A 23,126-nucleotide genomic window follows, 5' to 3' on the forward strand; every position below is an offset into this window, starting at 1 on the left:
TTTGGCAGATGCTGTTATCCAAAACAGCTTACTTTGCATTAAAGGTAATATATACATTTTATTTTATCAGTTCATTCATTCCCTTGAAATATAAAAATTTTGTTAGTGCTATATTTGTTCCTCTTCAGGAACTCGAGCTGCGTCGAAACGCTTTGGGGAACGCGCCCAGCGTGAGCGACTCTGAATATGATATCAAATCTGTCTTATAGAAGAGCGTGACGTCACAGGCGGGGTGACGTAAGCGACCAGGAAGCTATAAAGGCACGAGCTGCGCAGCTGGCTCCAGCTTCGCGTATTTTCAGCAAGCGCTCTGTGTGCACATGTCATTCTGTCTTGTCAGTCTTATTTATTGTTGTTTGTCACTATTAGCTCCTCGAAGAGTAAGCAATAGTCAAAGAGAAAAGTTAAGACGAGACATCTGAAAGGCGAATCCAGATCGCGTTTCAGATTGTGTGTTCATCACGAGTGGGAATACACGGCCTATGCGCGGTCTGCCTGGGATTGAGGCACGCTGTTTCGGCTCTTGAGGGCGCCGACTGCCCGCACTGGTACAAGCCAGTGTGGACGCTTCGATCCCGGAGGACTGTCTCGAGGGGGAGTCTTTGCCAGTGTTTCTCGCGGTGTCGGTCTCGCTTTCGCCGAGGCGGAGCAGCGCCTGCACTCGCTGGGTTCGCAGATAAGATCTGCTGGAGGGTATGGAGACTGGCGCGTCCCTATCTCCTACCTCACCCGCCAGATCTGCCCGATCTCCGGGTGCGGAAGCCTGAGCGCTGCGGTCCTTCCCCCCCCGAGTGACGGCCATGACACACCGCCTTTTTTTCTCCGAGGAGATTGAAACGGAGGGCGTCGATGAGCTCGCAGTTGCACAAACACAAGCTGCATAAACTTCAGTTGCACAGACAAACAGTTACACAAGCATCAGTTTCACAAACATATTATGCCTAACTGTATAACGAGCAGCATTAATGAGGAGTGCAGCTCACGCAGTCAGCTCTCGAGAGAAAAAATAAAAAAGCGGGCAGACTGTGCTTCTCGCATATCTAAGGACGGGGCGAAGACGGTTCTGCCTATCTCCACCCGTATTCCCTAGATATAGAGTTCATTCTCGAGGTTCGGAAGCACGCGAAGCGGTTCCTTCCCCCTCTGTCAACTCGCAGCTGCAGCTACTTATCTCCGAGGAGATTAATATTGTTTGTGTGACTAAGCGGCTGGCGTGTTGCCGAGGCAAAGCGTGTACTACATCATTTTCAGGTTTGATGTAAATCTTACCAAAACCAGACCGTCTTTACTCGTCTGTTTGGTTAACTGCATTAATTCTGAGGAATTAAATTCAGTATCTATCTGAGTGTGAGAAGTTAGATATGAATTATACCAACAAGGCAGACCGTGTGTACTCGTCTGATTGTTTGTTTGCATTAAATTCTGAGGAATATAATGACACTTATCTCACTCTCAGAAATTATATATACTGGAGGGGCTGCTGGGCGGGAGCAGCCCTCTCAGTCTATAGTCAGAGCGTTGCCGCCCGCGCTCCCCCTGCGTCGGGACCGGAGGCTGGAGCAACGCTCTGAACCAGGGTTTTCCCAGTCTAAGGCGGATCTGAGGGCCGTACTTCAGGCTGTGAGGCCCTCGGTTAAGAAGTCCTGACACGTTTCGGTCACGACTGCAGAGGGCGGCCCCTACTGGGGTGGAGCGGTGTACACCGCATTACACGGTGCCCGTCTCGCCTCAGCGCCCTCTCGGGGGCCGGTCTGCCAACCCTGCCAGTGTTCCAGGGCGCAGCGGTCCCCAGCGAGCATCTTTCTCAGTATTTCCGCCCGTGCGCGTAGCGGAGCTGAGACGCTCGCTGCCCCTGCCGGGGCCTCTTACACCAGAGGTCAGTCTCGAGAGACTGATTCCCTTAGTAGATTATTTAGCAGCGTGGAAACTACTGCCAAATGTATCTCAGGGGTCCTGCACACAGTAGAAAAAGCTACTGATTCAGTTCGGCTCTGCACCGCCGATATTCAACGGGGTTATGCCGACGATAGTCGGCTCCGGGCATGGTCTGTTTATGGAACCGGAAGTGAAAACCCTATTAGAGAAGGAGGCCATCGAGGTGGTCCCTCCTCAGGACAGGGAGTCCGGATTTTACAGCCGGTATTTCATAGTTCCAAAGAAGGATGGGGGGCTGCGTCCGATTATAGACCTGAGGGTCTTAAATCGTTCAGTTATGAGACTGAAGTTCAGAATGCTCACAATCAAGCATGTTGTAGCTCAGATCAGGTCCGAGGACTGGTTTGTCACAATAGATCTCAAAGACGCATATTTTCACATCTCCATCCTTCCACAACACAGGAAGTTTCTGAGGTTCGTTTTCGGGGGCGAAGCCTACCAATATCGAAACCTTCCCTTTGGCCTTGCACTCTCACCCCGCACGTTCACAAAATGTGTAGATGCGGCTCTGGTTCCCCTGCGCATGCAGGGCATCCGCATTCTCAACTATATCGATGATTGGTTGTTTTTAGCTCAGTCAGAGCAGGTTGCGACTCGGCATCGAGATGTCGTGCTCGCACATATGGGGGAGCTGGGTTTGAGACTGAACGGCAAGAAGAGTGTACTTTCTCCGGTTCAGAGAACCACCTATCTAGGCGTAGTATGGGATTCGACCGCGATGCAGGCACGATTGTCCCCTGCTCATATCGAGTCGATCCTCAGCTCAGTCGAGAGAGTCAGAGAAGGCCAGTCACTCACTGTCAAACAATTTCAGAGATTGTTGGGTCTGATGGCAGCTGCGTCCAACGTGGTACCTCTTGGCCTGCTGTACATGAGACCCCTACAGTGGTGGCTCAAGACCAAGGGATTTTCCCCGAGGGGCAATCCACCTCGCACTATCAAGGTCACGCGGCGCTGCCTCCGTGCCTTAGACATGTGGAAGAAACCTTGGTTCTTGAATCAGGGCTTGGTGCTGGGAGCTCCTTGTCGCCGTGTGACACTAGCAACGGACGCATCCCTCACCGGCTGGGGTGCAGTCATGAGTGGCCACCCTGCCCGTGGTCTGTGGAGCGACCGCCATCTAACATGGCACATCAATTGTCTAGAAATGCTAGCAGCTTATTGTGCACTGAAGCACTTCCTCCCAGACCTGAGGGGTCACCATGTGTTGGTGCGCACCGACAACACATCGGTGGTCTCTTACATCAACCACCAGGGAGGTCTGCGTTCGCGCCCTTTGTACAAGCTGGCGCACCAGATCCTGGTGTAGTCCCAGAGCAAACTCCTCTCATTAAGAGCAGTATATATTCCTGGGAAGCTAAATATGGGGGCAGACATACTGTCGAGGCAGGGGCCGAGGCCCGGGGAATGGATGCTTCACCCAGAGGTGGTGGAGCAGATATGGAGAGTATTTGGCAGGGCTCAAGTATACCTTTTTTTTGCGACTCAAGAGACATCACAATGTCCCCTTTGGTTCTCTCTAGTTCATCCAGCTCCTCTGCGACTGGACGCTATGGTACAGACCTGGCCGAGGCTTCGTCTGTACACCTTTCCCCTATTGCTCTGCTCCCGGGAGTTCTGGCGAGTGTACGCCGGGACTGGGTCCCTCTGTTATTAGTAGCCCCGCTCTGGCCGGGCCGAGTATGGTTCGCAGATCTGGTCTCGCTCCTCGATGGCTCTCCATGGGAGATACCGATCAGGACAGACCTACTCTCACAGGCGCAGGGTACGATAATTCACCCTCGCCCGGAGTTGTGGAAGCTGTGGGTGTGGCCCCTGAGGGGGCACAACTGTTAGCAGCTGGTCTCTCAACTGAGGTTGTTGAGACCCTCCTCCAATCCAGAGCTCCCTCAACGAGGAAACTGTACGCCCTGAGGTGGAAACTCTTCACCTCATGGTGCAGAGACCGCCAGCTAGACCCAGCAAACTGCCCAGTTGGTACAGTTCTGGAGTTTCTACAGGCCAGGCTCTCTGCAGGGTTGACCCACTCCACGCTGAAGGTTTACGTGGCGGCCATTGCGGCCTACCATGCCCTTCTCGATGGCCAGTCTTTGGGAAGACACCCCTTAGTTACATGTTTCCTCCACGGTGCGCTGAGGCTGAGATAGGAGGAGATTGATTGCCCCTACCTATCTTGATTTTGCACGTGGCATGACCAAAGTGTTCTTATACCCTCGAGCGGGATATGTTACTAAGGTGCCCTCTATCACACCACAACCTGTAGTGCTGAAGGCCTTCTGTCCTCCTCCCTTTCGGGAGCCCGACCAAGAGAAGCTAAATTGTGTGTGTCCAGCTCGAGCGCTGGATGCATGCGCCCACAGAGCTGCCCTGTGGAGAAAAATGGACCAATTGCTTGCATGCTGCGGTCCCCCCCCCCCCCCCCAAGAGGGGTTTTCCTGCTTCTAAGCAGAATATTAGTCGTTGGATAGTTGAGACTATCAACACCACTTTGAGTCCTCTGGTCGTCCCCCGCTGTCGGGAGCCAAGGCTCACGCTACATGGGGTATGGCGGCCTCTAAGGCCTTTCTAGCAGATGCGTCCATGCTGGACATCTGCAATGCTGCGGGGTGGTCCACGCCTTCTACTTTTGCAAGATTCTATGGCTTAGACATGCCAGTCACTCCAGGCACTTCAGTCCCCTCGTCCTAAGCTGTGCTCCTCGAGGAACTAGGGTTACATACGTAACCTAGAGACGTTTTATATAAATGGCACTTAGATTTTCTGTTATCTAATGCAATTAAGACAACAAGGGCTATGCAGTTTCTTTTGTGTCTTTTTTATTCAAACAAACATATTGTGTTTGTGAGTAAAGGGCCAGATTGACTAAACAGGGCAAAATAGTCGAAATTAGGGTAGTGGAAATTTCTGTGGGTCCTGACCATAAATTTAGGTGAGGCAGATGTCTAGAGTCTCTGTGTGATTCAGCCTGAAGGTGAGGCTCTAATGTTGAAAAATTCAGAAGAGGAAAACATTGCCACTTCGATTCTCAGAATCAACTTCTTTCATGTAGAGATTCTAGCTTGCAGTATTTATAGACATGAAAGATAAGACCAAAATGTTATTCTTTGCTACTTTTGTGAGACAAATACCGAAGTACATTGTTTTAAAGTTGCATTCAAGATACAATCCCATTATTGCATTCATCTCTCTATTCAAATCCTACCAATTATGAATAAAATTACAATCCCAAAAATGTGAAAATGGTCAGCTATTAAATTTCTGCATTTTCTCATGCATTCACCAACCTTTTGATTCCCATTTTGCAAATATTTAACTTTGGGGGTTATGATAAACCTTATACTTTCCCAAGCAGACTGCCTCGTACCTTCCACATGTTTTATATTCTTATTTGAGTAATGTCTAACTTGAAGATATCGGAAAAAGTCTTTGTTATATAAGTTGTATCTGTTTTAAGCTTTCTAGTCCACTCATCTTCCAAAAGTTCAAGGTCAGGCACCAGCACAACATTGCTACACCGAAAGCTGGGGTCTGAGTTCTCATGAAGCTGTGGTAAACAAGAAAGAGAGTGAGATCACTAAAGTGCTAGAGAGAGAGAGAGAGAGAGAGAGAGAGAAGGTTCTCTTTGTCAACACAAAAAGAACTGAGGTCACTTTCAGCTGGTTCCCTTTCTGGTTCACTGGGTTTGGTTCTTATAAAATGTATATGTGAAACTATATGTGAAAACACCCTTAATGTCTTAAAAATGTTTTGGTGTCAGAAAAATGTACAGTATGTTTTCCAAGTAAAACTATAAATGTCTTAAATACAATTACATCTTATCTCTGTGTTCACAGATTCTACATCTTGAAAGTGTGACCCAAATAAGAGTTTTCACAGGAGAATATCATCTGAACAAGTAACATCTGACACTGTTCTGATCAACAGAGGAAAAAAGAATTATAACAAATTGCGCTATCAATGGTGTTTAAATCTAATTTTCGTTAGCTCATACCTCATCAAACTGTGCCAATTATTATTGTACTTTGTTTTCAAATTCAATCTGCCATTTATTCCAGCTGCTGTGAGAGAAGGCTATGAAGACTCGTCACCTACAACATCCTTATGTGCGATATAGCATACTAGCCAGGACAACAACTTTGTTTACAGTCGTGACATAATGACGCAGTGCCATGCTTGAATTTAGATAGTTTTGAACACTGACTGTTTTACTTGCTCAATTTTATTTTGTATATATATATATATATATATATATATATATATATATATATATATATATATATATATATATATATATATATATATATATATTTAAATTATGGACTGCAGCTTTCCTAAGCAGTACACACGTACACATCACACTCACCTATAACAGGTAGTTATTGTGTCTGTATATCCAGTTGAATGCGCCTAAATGCCATAACAGCAAAAAAACAAACAAACAAACAAAAAATATGCAAACAAACAATGATTCTGTGGTACCAATGGAGGAAGTTGAATATGTGTGAGATGTAGTGTGACTTAAGCCTCAAACACAGAAGAATCATTGTATCACTTCCACTTAGCTTTAGTGCCAGTTCAAATGAAAAAAATCATTAAGAGGCTACAATGTTCATTCAAACCTAAATATTTCCATATTACAGGAGTCACTGGGAGTTGATGAAGAGGTCTCCATTAGTTGGCAGTCTAACAGCTGCTGTGAAAAGGCAGACACATCACTGCAGATGTGGGTGTGTCCAAAAGCCTAGGAGACTTGCTGCCTTATAAGGCGATGGCTTTGCAGGCAGTGTTTTAGCACGAAAGCACCTCGTGAAAGTGATTTCAGACAGACTTCTGAGGCAGCATAATGGTTAAATGATCTACAACAAAATAGAAAGAGTTTTGGTGATAACTAAACAAATATTTAATTACTGTAATACTGATTTCTCTCTAGAAATAACATCAAAAGTGAAAAAGTTAGTCAGAAATATACATTTACACACAAACTGACCACCAAACGCATCTTTCAGATGCTTTATTTATTTTTTAGCACAATAGTCATAGAATGGAATGCACAGGATTGTGGGATATCAAAGGCAGAAAAGGATAAATATATGCTGCCTTCAAAATTTGATCAGAAGAAGGTACCTCCAGAGACAGGAAGTAAAGTAGAATTTGGATTCAGACGTGCTTTGACACCTTCCTGCCTCCGAAGGCAGCATTTTAGAGTTCTCTAACGAGAGCTCTCTTGTACTGCGTCTTAGCTAAGACGCTACGGGAAAAGTCTCTTTTCACGAAATACTGAAGCAAAAAATTATCCTTAATTTTGTATTTTTGTAAAGCGCATTTGCAGCAGTACACAGCCATAGGCGAGACGGCTCGTTCGCTCATTGGCTTGTTCTGCGGCAACTGCACAGCCTATCGAGCGCAGGCTGATGCAACATCAGACCAATAAGGGCGCTTCGCGCCCTTCTTGCCACTTCCCGCCGAAACGGGTGTGGCTCAACCTATAAAAGGAGCTCGAAAAGGCTGACTCACCTGATTTTTCATCTCTTCAGCGAAGCTCACGCAGCGCTGGATCACGAGGAAGCAAGCGCCGTCTGAAAGAGCATATCAGCAGGACGAGCCATCCTGAAGCCGCTAGCACCACCGCCTTCCACTGCCATTCCTGCTGCGCTATCCGGCGCCCATATCCTTTACAATCCTTGTTCTGTAATATTCTGTGTGTGTGTTCGCCCTGCGACGCACATTCACAAAAGAGCTGCATCTTTTTAAAGATGCCTTCGTGCGGCTCGTGCAGAACCCCGCTCAGCGAAGGAGATCGTCACGTCATCTGCGTCTCCTGTCTGGGTGAAGACCATGCAGCGCTCGCGCTCGCTGATGGCGGATGCCCTCATTGCGAGTTGATGCCTATGGTGACTCTGAGGACTCGCCTGGCATCCTTCTCGAAGCCTGCATCATCCGCTGCGCCGCAGCGCCGTAAGAAGCGCCGCTCGCAGCGCCTACCAGAACCGCCTCCAGCTCGGCCGAGCTCGCCGGTTCCCTCCGCTTCGCCGGTCTCCCCTTCATCGCTTCCCGATGCTCAGCGTCCGCTGCTTGCCGACGCGTCATCGGAGGAAGTGGATCTCAGGCCCGCGTCGGAGGAAGAAGACACGTGCTCTCTGCTTGCTACGGGCAGTGAGGGTTGGGCGAGCTCCGTGGATCTCGCGACCGCTGCTCAGAGGCCCAGCAGACGGGGGGATATCGATAAGGAGCTGATGCGTGTACTCTCGTTGGCCGCGGCGAGCCTCGGCCTCGAGTGGTCTGCACCAGCGCCCCCTTCACGTTCCCGGCTGGATGGTAGCTATCTTCCGGATGAGCGCTCTTCCTCAAGCTCAAAACACGCCCCTTTTCTTCCTGAGCTTCACGAAGAAGTGGCGAAGGCTTGGGACACTCCATTCTCGGCGAGAATCCGCTCATCTGTTTCGTCAGCATTCTCCACACTGGAGGGTGCTAAGAACAGAGGCTACCTGTCACTTCCGCCGGTGGAACAGGCTATAGCAGCGCACCTTTGCCCGCCCTCTGCTGGACGGCGGACTAAGGCGGCGTTGCCATCCAAAGCCTGCCGCATGACGTCATCGCTGCTCGCACGGATATTCTCTGCTGCTGGGCAGGCTGCGTCTGCGTTACACACCATGGCGATGCTACAGATTTTCCAGGGCGATCTTCTCCGCAAGCTGGATGAGATGGGACCTGAAGCGATCTGTCTCGTGGATCTGAGGAGTGCTTCGGATCTCTCCCTCCGCGCTACTACATGGGACGGGTTATGGCTTCCGCTACGGTGGCTGAGAGGCATTTGTGGCTGACGCTTTCTGACATCAAGGAGTCTGAGCGCGCTGCGTTTCTTGACGCTCCGCTAACTCCTGCCGGCCTCTTTGGATCTTCCGTCAACGAGTTTGTGGAGAGATTCGCCGAGGACCAGAAAGCTTCACAGGCGTTCAAGCACTTCTTGCCGAAGCGCTCCAGTTTTGCAGCTAGCCGCTCTAGACCGGCCCCACAGAGCTCTCAGTCACGCCCACCGCCTCCTGCTGCGCCATCACGACAGCGTCAGCAACGCAGCTCGGGACCCCGTTCTCGCTCTTCGAGCCGTCGCCCCGCGCCGCGGGAGCCGCGGCAGAGGATTGCGGTGAAGCCAGAAGCCCCGAAAGCATCCTAGCACTGCTGGGAAAGCGCCGGTGTTCGAGTTCCGCTGCGGCCGAGCTCTCACCCAAGCGCGCCGCTGTTGCAGTTCCAAGAGTTGTGACTGCCTCAGTGTCTTCTGCAATGCGCAAGCCTGCACGAGTGCCCGCTTGCCTGCACACAAAAGCCGTTATCACGGCTACCCAGATGTTTCACAAAAAGAGTGTTTTTTTCTGGTGTTCCGGCCACGGCCGATGGTGCTATAAATGTTGTGACGATGGCCACTCCTCAGTGCCCATCTCCACATGTAAGCACAGCCCTACACACAGGGCCTGCGCCCATAATGTCGACTCAAGTCGGTCGCGCACACTACATAGTAAACGTGCCCACCCCTCAGTGCCCACAATTACTATGTCACACGCGTCATGTGGTTTCTGTAAAAACAAAACCCGTGCACGCTCGTCCGGCCACGGACGAAACTACGGTCAAAACAGAAGTAGCACACATACTTCGGGCCGAAATATCAAAACTGTTGAGCAAAGGGGCTGTAGAGCCTGTGTCTCAAGCTCAAAGCGAGGGGGGGCTGTACAGCAGATACTTTCTGGTGCCCAAGAGAGTCGGGGGTCTCAGGCCCATACTGGATCTAAGACAGCTGAACAAGGCATTGATGAAACGCAGTTTTCAAAATGCTCACGACCAGGAAGCTCCTCGCGCAGATTCGCAGAGGGGACTGGTTCATGTCAATAGATCTGAAGGACGCGTATTTTCAAATACAGATAGCGTCAAACCACAGCTGTTTTTGAGATTCACCTTCGAGGGCCAGGCATACCAGTTTGCAGTCCTGCCATTCGGCTTGTCCGTAGCTCCTCGTACGTTTACGAGGTGCATGGATGCAGCGCTCGCTCCTCTCAGACTCAGAGGCATACGAGTGCTGAATTATTTGGACGACTGGCTGGTTCTGGCCCGATCACGAGCGGAGCTCGTGGACCACAGGGCCGTTTTACTCGGCCTCAGTGTCAATTGGGCGAAGAGTTCGCTGAACCCCAGTCAGACGATCCTGTTTCTGGGTATAGTTCTGAACTCGTGTTCCATGATGGCGCGACTGTCACCACAGCGCACGATGGGCATTCAGCGAGCAGCGAGTTCTTTCCGCTGCGGCGCGACTGTGTCGCTCAAACACTGTCAAAAGATGCTGGGTCTCATGGCCTCAGCATCTCCGGTTCTGCGGCTGGGCCTGCTCCGCATGCGCCCCCTGCAGTTCTGGCTGAAGGCTCGGGTGCCGCGCAGAGCGTGGGCGTCTGGCCGGCTGCATTTCAAGGTCGATCAGAGCTGTGTTCCGGCTCTAGCACCTTGGACAGCGAACGGCTGGTACCGATCAGGTGTAAGCCTGGGGACTTCCCCGAGTGTGAAAATGGTGTCGACGGACGCCTCCACTTCGGGATGGGGAGCGCTGCTCGAAGGCAGACCGTCCTTTGGCCTATGGTCAGAACGGGAAAAGCTCCATCATATCAACTGCCTGGAAATGCTGGCAGTGGAGAACGCGCTGACGCGCTTTTGTCCCCATATCAAGGATCACCACGTCGTAGTCCGTTCGGACAACATGTCCGTGGTGTCCTACATAAATCGCCAGGGCGGTCTCGGGTCCCGACACCTGTGCAGGCTGACGGAACGCCTCCTGATTTGGGCTCAACGCAACGTGCGCTCGCTGAGAGCAGTGCATGTGCCTGGACTGCAGAATCTGGGTCGAGACAGGCTGTCCAGAGGCAATGTCCCTACGGGCGAATGGTCTCTACACCCGCAAACAGTCCGGCTGTTGTGGGAGAGATTTGGCATGGCGGAGGTGGACCTCTTTGCGTCACACGATAACGCTCACTGGTCCGCGTTCTTTTCCAAGAACGAAAGCGCGCTGTCATGGAAATGGCCGTGCTGCCCGCTTTATGCGTTCCCTCCCGTCTCCCTCCTTCCACAGGTGATAGAACGGGTGAGAGAAACGAGATGTTCAATACTGCTTGTGGCACCTCTTTGGAAGAACCAACCATGGTTCCCAGATTTGATGCAATTAGCAGATGTCGCCCCATGGCCGGTACCGTTGAGGAGAGATCTCCTCTCGCAGGCCAAGGGCTCGATTTGGCACCCTCAACCGGAGTTGTGGTCCCTCCATGTATGGGCACTCAACGGTTACCCGCTGATCTCGCAGTGGGAGTGCTAAATACCATCACTCAGGCTAGAGCTCCGTCGACACGACGTCTGTATGCCTCGAAGTGGTCGGTGTTCTCCAGCTGGTGCACAGCTCGAGGTTATTCACCCCTTAGTTGTGAGGTGACGGAGGTCCTCTCCTTCCTACAGGAGCTGTTGGATAAGGGCAGAGCCCCATCCACGCTCAAAGTTTATGTGGCGGCCATCGCGGCGTTTTCTGAAACGGCGTCCGGTCAGTCAATAGGAAGGAACGATTTAGTCATCCGGTTCCTCAGAGGAGCTAGGAGGCTGAATCCTCCCAGACCTCCGTCAGTCCCTATGTGGGACCTCGCGGCGGTTTTGGAGGCCTTGAAGGGTCCCCCTTTTGAGCCTATCCAATCGGTTAGCCTTCAGCATCTGTCGTTCAAGACAGTATTCTTGTTGGCTCTCGCTTCTGTGAAGCGTGTGGGTGATTTGCACGCGCTCTCGGTGAGCCAGTCGTGCTTGGAGTTTGGGCCCAATGACTCAAGGGTCATACTCAAACCTAGGCACGGTTATGTGCCGAAATCCCTCAACACACCGTTTCGGGCTCAGGTTATTGCCCTGTCTGCCCTGCCGGTGTCAGGGGAGGATGGAGACTCGAGTCTTCTTTGCCCTGTCAGGGTTTTAAGAGCTTATGTGTCTCGCTCTGCTGCCTTTCGGCAGACGGAGCAGCTATTTGTCTCGTTCGGTGGACGTTCCAAGGGAATGGCTGTTTCGAGACAGACTCTATCCAGATGGATAGTTGACGCCATAGCGTTAGCTTACGCTTCCAGGGGCCTTCAGTGCCCGTTGGGCGTCAGAGCACACTCCACAAGAGGCGTCGCCTCGTCGTGGGCGTGGTCTACTGGGATCTCCTTGCAGGATATATGTATGGCGGCGGGTTGGGCCTCGCCGTCTACATTTATCAGGTTCTATAACCTGGAGGTTCCCGCCTTGCAAGCAAGGCTGCTGTCGGTATAGAAGAATCGGGGCCCTGAGGGGAATTCTGAGTTCATGAGCGCTATGCGCTGCCGACTGTTATATGGGCAGTATTGCGTAAGACCCGCATTGCCACATTGGTCAGGCCTTGCCTCGGCTGTGTGATGTCATATTGCCGCATCTACGGATGCTGCTAGATATGGGACGGAGGGCTTTCCCCCTTTTCTGTCCCGGACTCTCTGTGAGTCCCTCAGGTGACTGTGCACTGTAAATCCTGGGCGTTGCTTCAGGTTTATTGGTGTGTGATCCCTGCGCGCACGGCGTTTTACATCGGGTTCCCGTAGCATCTTAGCTAAGACGCAGTACGAGAGAGCTCTCGTAAGAGAACGTACTCGGTTACTAAACGTAACCTCGGTTCTCTCTAGAAGAGCGAACGAGTACTGCGTTCTCTGCCGTGCGTACGATTCACTCTGGTTCGCTTCGGCGATGAAATAAATCAGGTGAGTCAGCCTTTTCGAGCTCCTTTTATAGGTTGAGCCACACCCGTTTCGGCGGGAAGTGGCAAGAAGGGCGCGAAGCGTCAGCCTGCGCTCGATAGGCTGTGCAGTTGCCGCAGAACAAGCCAATGAGCGAACGAGCCGTCTCGCCTATGGCTGTGTACTGCTGCAAATGCGCTTTACAAAAATACAAAATTAAGGATAATTTTTTGCTTCAGTATTTCGTGAAAAGAGACTTTTCCCGTAGCGTCTTAGCTAAGACGCAGTACTCGTTCGCTCTTCTAGAGAGAACCGAGGTTACGTTTAGTAACCGAGTACGTTTTCGGATGCAGCATGTGTGATGCTTTTTTAACAATATATCTGACTTCCTGATTTCAGTCCCCGACTTGAACTAGTCCCACAATGTTTTTTGTTGTTGTTGTTGTTGTTAAACCCCTTTTAATTTTGTACAATAAATCATGATTTATGATTGGTTATATTACACTTATTTGTTCCCCTTTTTTTTATTAAATCAACACAAAGGAAAAAGGAAATCAATTAGTGTGTACATAATCTTAATTTGTGACCAAGATTTAACTAAAATAAGAGAAGAAGTCTGAAAAAAAGGAACAAATTCTTAATTTGTGGATAAGTATATCCTATATGCCTATTCGTAAGCTTCATCAGCGCTTTCTCTGGTAAAGATATCCAAGACTAAGCCAAGAATCAACAAAAGCATAGTTTAACTAAGATTTGAATAAATTAATGTATTTATTTATTTATTTACTGGATGAGAAACAAATGGCCGGAAATAAGATTTAATGCCATCTAGTGGTTTTTAATAAAAATGCAATGAAAATACTTGTGATTTGGCAACTGTATGTACTGTACAAGAATGACAAAAGTAATGTTTGTACTGTATTTGCATACTGCATTAGCTTGTCTGACTTCATACCTCTTTCAATTGAAATGCATACTTGTTAAATATATCATGAGAGGTGAGGTCAATTTTACACCCATCTGTTGATTTTCATGTCTGTTAGACAGTAGTCACACTATTTTTCACTTCAGCTGATATTGCTCACTTTGGGGTTATTTTTTAGAAGCTATGCGTTCTATATAACAAAATCAAGTTAAGAATTCACACAATGTAAAGACAGTTTGGATGTGGATGTTTGAAATCAATATATTTAACTAATGCTAGAGAAAAGCTAAACTACTTTGGCTGAATATCAGAACAGCATATAAACCATTTAACATAAAGATATCACAGAGAATAGCAATTTTCTGTAACATGATGGAGACTGCTATAAAGGGACTACTGTACAAACATGGCACAAGAAACAGGAACAGAACAGGGCAAAATGCAAAGTAAGTCCATCTAAAGCACACCAGTAAAGTAAAGCACAAGGAATACAAAACATGGGATGTGTGACAAAGGATGCCATTTTATAATCAGGTCTTGTGACAGCTTCACAGTGCATGACAAGTTAGGTTCTCCCTTGTTAATCAGCTATCATTTCCCACTGATTTTAGGAATAAATTATGGGTAGGGTTAGGTTTAGGGGTAGGGATTGGGTTTGGGTTAAGTCAAGTGTATATTTTTGAACAATAATGTTGATCCATGTCTTACTTGGCAAAATCATGACGACCCAAACCAAACCAAATACTGGCCACAAGAGAGATGAAGCAGTCTGGATATTCTTAAAGTCATTCTCTGAAAAATGAGACGTATATCATTAAGAACTACAGTTGACAGCTCAGTGCAGCAGTTAGACTAAATTAAGTAAACCAAAATGAATGATTAAGAGATGACATTATGTCTATTGTAATATGAGAAGGCTATTAATGTTATCACCAAAACATGAAAGATATAATATTTTATGAGTGTTACAAAAAAAATAAATCTAATCCCTATTTCAGCAGGCAATCACTGCTTGATAATAAAAACATTTTATGGATATGATATTTGTTCAAATTGCTTATTCACAGCTGAAGTTGTTTTATGGTCTTTTTATGTTTGTTGGCATTTTACAAGACAGAAACACATTTTCAATCAATCAAAAGGAAAAATGAGTTAAGAGAGAAATATGCTATTTTTCTAACTAAAATATCAGCTGCAGTTATAGGAAATGTTATGCACAATAAATACAAACAATAAATAAAAACATGTAGAGGTCAAAATCTGTAAAAACATTATACTGTACATTTATTTTGTCCTCACATTCTTTCTTGTAACTCTTTCCTCTGAGTCACACACCTGACTGAAAGGCTCATTATGCAGCTCATTATGCGAGTCTTTGTCTTCTTAGGTGTAAATCACACTAACTTTCATGGTCAATCAATCTATTGTTTTCTGTGAGCACGTAAACAAGATGATTTTCACATTATTATTTTTTATTATGTTTATTGCTTATTTTGGAGCAAAAATTCTAGGCTACAAGATGCAAGTTTGACAGTCTTGTGAACAAATGTTCTGTATGTGTTTTATGACCTTATTTCAATGACTTCAAAATAATAGTTTTTCACTAACAATGCATAAACATTGTTTTTTCTCAAAAACCATGTACATACATACTATTTACTATTTGTAGCCCAGTTTGTACTGAATACAATGTTTTCAGACTTTGTGTATGTTTATAAGCAACGGAAAAAAATCACAAAAGCCAGGGCATGTCAAAACTTCTCAGGTCCAGGTTTTGAATACTGTATACAAACAACATACATCTTTCCAGGTATAGTTATGGAAATTAAACGTCACTTGAATTAGCCTACAGCTACGCAGCTATATTAGCTATGCAGATATCACAGATAATATTATTGCACTTTGTTTCGTTTATTTAGTTTTATAATAAAATAATAAACTAAATAATAAAGTGTGATAATACTGTTAAATTTTAAAATAAAAATGCAATTATTTTATAGTAAACCTGAATATAAAAATATAATATTTACTAAAAACAATTCCCTACAATTTCATTGTTTTCAACCTTAAAACCAGCAGGCTTTTATTTTGGCGGGTTACCGGCAAGTAAATATGTATAAGCGCTTACGGGTTAAGCGCTGCCGACTGAAGAGCATCAGTGAATGAAATGGCACAGTTATGCATTATGCTTAGAAAATTACAGTGGGTAGCCTAGATTTATCCTTTCATTTAGAACAGAAATCTGTACAGTACAGTTTTTCGATATAAAATGTCAATTGTGCAACAGTAACAGCTGTCATCCATTTCAATACGCAAATACACTGTCAGAATTTTATTTAACCACCTTTTTCCTCAACGTGAAAGTTAAGCCTATGGGTGATACTTGCCTTAGACTGTATAAAAAGCTAGACCCATAGAATTTACAAATGGCAATGCCCATTTTACCTAAGGAAAAAGGTGGATATACAGCACATTTTAGTTTGTTCCTAAGGTCACTTCTACTCTGTTTCGCTTATGTTTTGGAGGTTTTCTCCCCTGCTAATGTGGGGTTCATTCCGTACCTTCGATGGTGCTTTCTTCGCCATGTTGAAATCTGATTAAATAGCGCATAGCACACATATATGAACATGCAAGATGTGTGCAGGGTGTAGTGCTAAGTCTTTTTGGCCAAAGAATTGGCTTCAAATATTCATCACACCAAAGGTGTTCCATCTTCGCAGCATCTCATTCCCTATTCAGGGAACCAAGATTACCTATGTAACCAAGATGTTTTTTTTTTATTGGTGGAAGCTTTGCATTTGTTAAGCTAATAGAATAATGAAATTTGAATCAAAATAGTGTACAATTATTTAGTTATGTCATACTGGTATCGCAGACTCACTCTCTTGCTTCATACAAATGCAGCTGCTGCCATTTTGATACAATTGTTTTGTACACTGTAATGGATTATAAGATAACTAACAAATTGGAAAGGTTTTGAAACATTTTTTAAAAATCTTAAATCTTTTATTACCAGAATTATTACGAAGTGAAATGTTGTGTAATAAGTGGAATGACTGCAACTGCTGTGTTCATGGAAACTTTGTGTTCAAATATTTCAACTTAAATCAATATTTCATGTCTAATTATTTACTTGTATTGCAAGTAGCAGTGTAATAAGTGGGATAATGTACATCCTGCCTTCACTTCGCGTCGGGGTCCTGATCACCCTGTCGGGGGTTATTCTGGTGTTACCCAAAATCTTATCTTAAATGTAGGTGAAAACGGAGTCATATATTCTTACATATATTAAAATATAATGGAATATCTTTAACTGGTAGACGACTAAAAGTCATGCATGTGCTTTGTGTGAAAAACAGATCACAATATGACTAAAAATCGTAAAATTTGAGTCAGAAAATAGTAAAAATGCCAAATGTTAAAAGTGCTAAACTTATATTACCCCGTAACATTCCCTTGATTTTTGCAAAAAAACGTTGCTCATGGCTATAAGAGAGAGGCATGACACCTCACCTTTATTTATTTATACTCCAATGATTATATAAATCCAATTCATATTATGAGCTGTTTCCAGGCAAAAAAAAAATACAAAATAAAAAAAGTAGATTATGTCAGACCAGAGTTAATTAAACAATCAAATAGTTTAATGGCAAAAAGGCAACTTCAACAAAACAATTATCACCCATATTATCACTCTTTACTAATGAATGATCAATAAATTTTAATCTTGGCATGATAGGTTAAAATAATTTTAAGATATCTATTGATAACGCACATTTTTCATATATCTAACCTTTGCTATTTATGCACAGTTGTCTTCCATGACATTTGACTAATACATCATTGAATATATTGTATGATCTGTTTCAGAGGCAAATTATGGTTTTTGGTGTTTTCCGATTGTACTGTAGATGGTGCTGGAGTGATTCTCTGTTTGTGCCTGTTATCGTTGTAATGAGGGAGGTGTGACAACATAGTTGAGGATCCAAATCCAGCTTTTATTCACAAGAGTGGTCAAAACAGACAAGGTCAAACATCAGCTAACAGTTACAATCCAGGGCAAGACAAAAGAGTAATCTGATAAACAGTCCAAGGTCAAAAAACAAGAAGGCAAGGCAAGGATACACAGAGACTAGGAACAGGGTAAAGGCTAAACAATAATCAGCAAAGTGTGTGTGTGGATGAGTGCAAACTTTATAGCGTCACTGATTGGAACCAATCAATTATATATAATTTTTTTTTATTATTTTCAATGGGAAAAAATGTATCATAATTATGGCATAAATATTAATTAGTACCATGAAATTCTCCCAAAATACAATTTATATATGTGTGTGTGTGCGTGCGTGCGTGCGCGTGTGTATGTATATATATATATATATATATATATATATATATATATATATATATATATATATATATATATATATATATATATGTATACATATTATGTTATCGAACAAAAATACATCACATTGATTTCACTGAAAAAAAGAAAGAAAAGAAATTCATGTCAGGCGTCCAGTCACCTTTGATCGTGAACAACACAAGTGTGACTCCCTTTTACAAAACCAGAGGGTTAACCCCTGCTATTTATGCACAGGCCGTCTGCTGTGCGTGGATTTACACACTACTGAATAAATTGTATGGTCTGGTCCAGTTGCTAATGATGTGTTTTGGTTTTGGTTTTTTCCTATTGTGCTGTAGGTGGTGCTGGGGTGATTTTCTGTTTGCACCTGTTCCTGTATCTGTGAATAAAGGTGTATATAGTAAATATATAAAATGTACATAAGTATATAAAAAAGTACAAAGTAAAAAACATATTTAACTGGCATCTATCACATAGTTGTGAGGTTTTGCATAATAACATCTGCATAAAGAAGAAAAAGTGTTCTTGTCTTTCTTACCTGAGGACTAGGAATCTGACTGGTATTGCGAGTTTGTTTGTGTTCTCCTGTAAATCCATACACAGTTTGAGGATCCGCTGATTTCTCCAGCATCTCCAGAGGTCTCTGCACTTCATTCCTTGGCTGCAGAACAATCCAGTCAAACAGTCATATAAATCCTTGTGTACATGCACATTTGCATTTAGAAATTAAGGCTGATATTATGTGGACACCATCTTCCTACATAATTCTAAAACATAAATCAGCATTTTTGAGAATTATGTGTTTGGATTCATTCTTGAATTAAGAGCGTTCATTTTCTATGATGGCTATACAAAACTAAATATTTGAAGCTTACCCGAACTTGTGCATAGACTGTTTGATCATTCTGTTGGTCACCTAAGAGATGTAGAATAGTATCATTTTAAAGCTACTTGCTGAAGCTACAATTAATTATATTTTATTAAGGCAGACATACAGTACCACTTTTATGCTTCTTGTGAGAGCAGCATATCACAGAAACTACTGTGAAAACCAACAGTGGAACACCAGCGATCACCGAGAGCCAATAGAGAGGAAAGGAAGTATTGTTTTCTTTGGGTTTAATTGCTGAAATGAAAGCTTTCATATTAACTCTCTGAGCAGTCATATCCTAGTAAAAAATATTTTTTTTGTATTTTATTTGAGAAAAAAACCTGCTAGGAATTCAGATATGTATGAGGTGAATGAAAGAGTTCTTATTTACATTCATGAGAGTTGCAAAGTTGGGTAATCTCGTTTGTGTCATTCTTCCAGCTGACTGGGTTGCTATAGTTACAAACAACTACGTTTTCTATACAATACAGGGTTAGAGTCCAGATTCCAAATGATGTCACTTCCTCCTGAGTGCAGTTGTTGCTGTGGTAGATTTCTGTGATTGAACGATCATGCCCACTGCATGAGACATTAACCATGCAGGACTTGACACTGATCATGGTGGCATTCCAGTTCAGAACAGGAGGATCCACTGGATCTGAAACATATGTTTAAGAAATCTTTGCATGAAGAGTTTATAGGTAAAGACTTTTTAAAGAGCATTTTACAGCTAAAGCCTGCTGTGAACATGCAATGCAAAGAAATATAGTAAAATAATATAACTATTCTATATTCCACTTCCTTAGATGCTCTTTATAGATCACTACAGTTAAATTCAGCAACCACCAAATCGCATGACAATATGTTAGCAAGTTAGCCTCACAATTTAATGTAAAAATGTATTTGCTCCCATTTCCATTTAACAATAATAACCTTTGCCATTGCAGACATGACTAAGATTTAAAAAAATAATAATGGAAAATACGTTATAAACTGATGCACAACAATATCCTCAATATGCTACTGTTTCTGTTATATCATAATGTATATTCTCTTGATATTCTTATCGGAAAGGTCTAAACACCCATAGTATAAAAAAAATTGTCCAATGTGCAATCACCTATAACTGATACATTGTGTTCACCAATGAATTCTTCTTTTTCTCCTACTGTTTTTGCTCTGTAGAGTCCACTGTCTGTCTTCTGCATATTCCGCAGTGTTAAAGAGAAGGTTGTATTATTGAGATCAACTCTGTCCTTGTAATGTGTTATTTTTCCAGATTGATCAGCTAATCTGACTATGTTTTCTGATTGATCTTTCATCCAGACTAATCTACTGAAGTGTGGCAGTGCTTTTATTTTTATGTCCAGTGTAACAGAGTCCCCTGTCTGTACAAATACATGGTCTTCAAATTTGGATCCTGTGAGAAACAAGGAGAAGAAAGGGTGTTATTTTTAAAGAATGTATCATGCCTTTGTTTATCAAATTCACATTTTGTATAGGGACCAATTCTCACTATTAACTAGTTGCTTATTAGTATGTCTATTATTAAGATTTTGGCTGTTTATTAGTACTTATAATGCACTTATTCTGCATGACCATGTTCCACATTTCTAAATCTACCCAATAAACGCCCACAAGGCGGAGCTGTTATCTTAGTTTAACAAATGACATACTTTAATATGGATTTTACTATAAGGATCTTCTTTTTAACCCCTTTTAAACACATTTATTTAGAAAGGAATTTCTGGCCTGAGAAATGGGACTAACCATAAAAGACAATAAAACAACTTTAGAGTTGTGAATATGACATTAAATAAAAAAAATCTAATCAATCCATGACTTTTTTTTATTGCTGAGTAGCAACGGGCAGCCTATATACAGGTGCATCTCAATAGAATGTCATGGAAAAGTTAATTTATATCAGTCATTCAACTCAAATTGTGAAACTTGTGTATTACATAAATTCAATGCACACAGACTGAAGAAGTTTAAATCTTGGGTTCTTTTAATTGTGATGATTTTGGATCCAATTAAAAAAAAGAAAAAAAAAACACCAACTCACGATCTCATCATTTGGAAAGTATGTTCATTTACTGTACATGTACCCAACTTGGTAGGTGCTCCTTTTTCTTTAATTACTGCCTCAATTTGGCGTGGCATATCCTTGGAAAATGAAATCATCATCTTCAAATAGCTGATCAGCAGAAGGAAGTATGAAGTGCTCCAAAATTTCTTGGTAAACTGGTGCAGTTACTTTGGTTTTCAAAAAACACAATGAACCAACACCAACAGATGACACTGGACCCCAAATCATCACAGACTGTGGAAATTTAACACTGGACTTCTCTTGATGCCTTGACCCCAGCCTCAGTCCATCCTTGTGAAGTTCACTCAAATTCTTGAATCGATCCTGCTTGACAATCCTCATAAGGCTGCAGTTCTCTTGGTTGGTTGTGCATCTTTTTCTTCCACCCTTTTTCCATCCACTCAACCTTCTGTTAACATGCTTGGATACAGCACTCTGTGAACAGCCAGCTTCTCTGGCAATGGATGTTGTAGCTTACCCTCCTTGTGAAGGAGTTTCAATGATTGTCTTCTGGACAACTGTCAGATCAGCAGTCTTCCCCATGATTGTGTAGCCTAGTGAACCAAACTGAGAGACCATTTTGAAGGCTCATGAAAACTTTGCAGGTGTTTTGAGTTGATTAGCTGATTGACACGTCGCCACATTCAATTTGTTGAGATAGTGAATTGGTAGGTTTTTGTTAAATGTGAGCCAAAATCATCACAATTAAAAGAACCAAAGACTTAAACTACTTGAGTCTGTGTGCATTGAATTTATTTAAAACACAAGTTTCACAATTTAAGTTGAATGACTGAAATAAATTAACTTTTTCATGACATTCTAATTTATTGAGATGCACCTGTATATAGGGTATATATATCAAATAGAGATGCAAATCCCCCATTCAATAAATACGAACATCTGTCTTTTGACATGCCTGTTAATAAAGATGTATTGTTACTGAGATGTATTCAGATGCCTGCTTGTATATGTTCAGATTTGTATCTATATATTCAGATTTACATTTATAGCCTATATTCAGAATTACTTCTGTATATTCAGATTTACTTCCATGTATTCAGATCTGTAAATTAGATTAACAGAAGTAAAGTTTTTGAAAATTGTATACAATTTACATAGATTAGCGTAACATGATTAACCATTATTTGCTGTAAAAAAAATAAATAAATAAATAATAATAATAAATTAAAAAGAGATAAAATGAATGGGTTTTGGTACCTGTGCTGGAGATCAGAACGGTCATGAAGAATACAAGGATGTGACCAAATTCCATTGCAGTCTGCAGTCTACAATATGTCCTGCTGTGGTGATTCATTACCTGCTGTCAATGAGGATTTGTGTGAAACACTTTCAAATCCTTTGAACCTTCTTTCAACTGTCTAACCAAGAAATTAAATAATTAAAACATATTTCAAATACTACATGTAAATATGCAATATGTCTGTTCTGTTCTTGACCGTGAAAGCCTGAAGCCAAAACTGCCGAAGTGATGTCAGCATGACTCGACCCCCACTGAGAAAAGCGATTTCAGAGCAAAGGAAGATGCTATATGGTTAACCACTTTTTTACTTAGCACTAGCCCTAAACAGCGAGCATGTGCAGACCCTAGAGGGTTTTGCACTTGTCAACCTATCTGCATTCAAATCTCAACTCATAATCTCGTTTGTCTGATTTACATTTCAAGTTCAATCTTTAACAATATGTTAGCACAAAGTCAACTGGGAAATACCATTCTACATACAATATTAATAATAATAGTAATAATAATTTATTAGATATACATTAAGTAAAGGGAGCAGTCCAGTATAGGCTGCCATATAAACAGCATGTTTTAGTATATTAGATCAGCTAATTCACCATATCACCACATCTGTTTCACATGCATTAAAAAGTAAGATAAACTGTAGGTTACCATTTAAGGAATTTTAATTTAGTAGAGAGTATCTATTTGCTACACAAGCAAAAATTGTCTCGTAAAGCAGACTGAGAAGAGTGAGTTTTTTTCCGTTAGTTTTTGTGTCTTCATCTTTGCCTTATATGTTGGCTGGTTTAGTTTACCGACAGAGAGAAAGATGTGGGTGTCAGATCAGATAACTGATTGCTGAAGCCCACATAGGCCTGTCTTCCTACATCAATGAGGACATCTAAGCAGAAGCACTTACTGTCAGAAGCTGTTGCTGTCGAGAGGGGCG

General features: G+C 43.4%; 1 protein-coding gene across 1 annotated transcript; it reads right to left on the reverse strand.

The window, feature by feature from the left end:
- Window positions 1–18,113: 18,113 nt before the first annotated feature.
- On the reverse strand, window positions 18,114–22,544 carry LOC132155372 (uncharacterized). The gene is made up of 7 exons (XM_059564243.1): window positions 22,153–22,544; window positions 19,966–20,265; window positions 19,237–19,503; window positions 18,975–19,100; window positions 18,850–18,890; window positions 18,513–18,635; window positions 18,114–18,134 (listed from the first exon to the last, which is right to left on the reverse strand). The coding sequence occupies exons 1-7, from the start codon at window positions 22,247–22,249 to the stop codon at window positions 18,114–18,116; spliced, it is 975 nt and encodes a 324-aa protein (XP_059420226.1). The 5' UTR covers window positions 22,250–22,544.
- Window positions 22,545–23,126: the final 582 nt, after the last annotated feature.

The sequence above is a fragment of the Carassius carassius genome, chromosome 12, assembly GCF_963082965.1.
Source record: "Carassius carassius chromosome 12, fCarCar2.1, whole genome shotgun sequence".
Lineage (NCBI taxonomy): Eukaryota > Metazoa > Chordata > Actinopteri > Cypriniformes > Cyprinidae > Carassius > Carassius carassius.

Bases quoted from the DNA above. Each gene is read 5' to 3' on its own strand.
- LOC132155372 (XM_059564243.1), bottom strand. From the start codon at position 22,249: ATGAATCACCACAGCAGGACATATTGTAGACTGCAGACTGCAATGGAA. The intron at 19,504-19,965 runs GTGATTGCACAT...CATATGTTTCAG, and splicing joins ACACAATGTATCAGTTATAG to ATCCAGTGGATCCTCCTGTT. The intron at 18,135-18,512 runs GTAAGAAAGACA...TCACGATCAAAG, and splicing joins GTCAGATTCCTAGTCCTCAG to GTGACTGGACGCCTGACATG.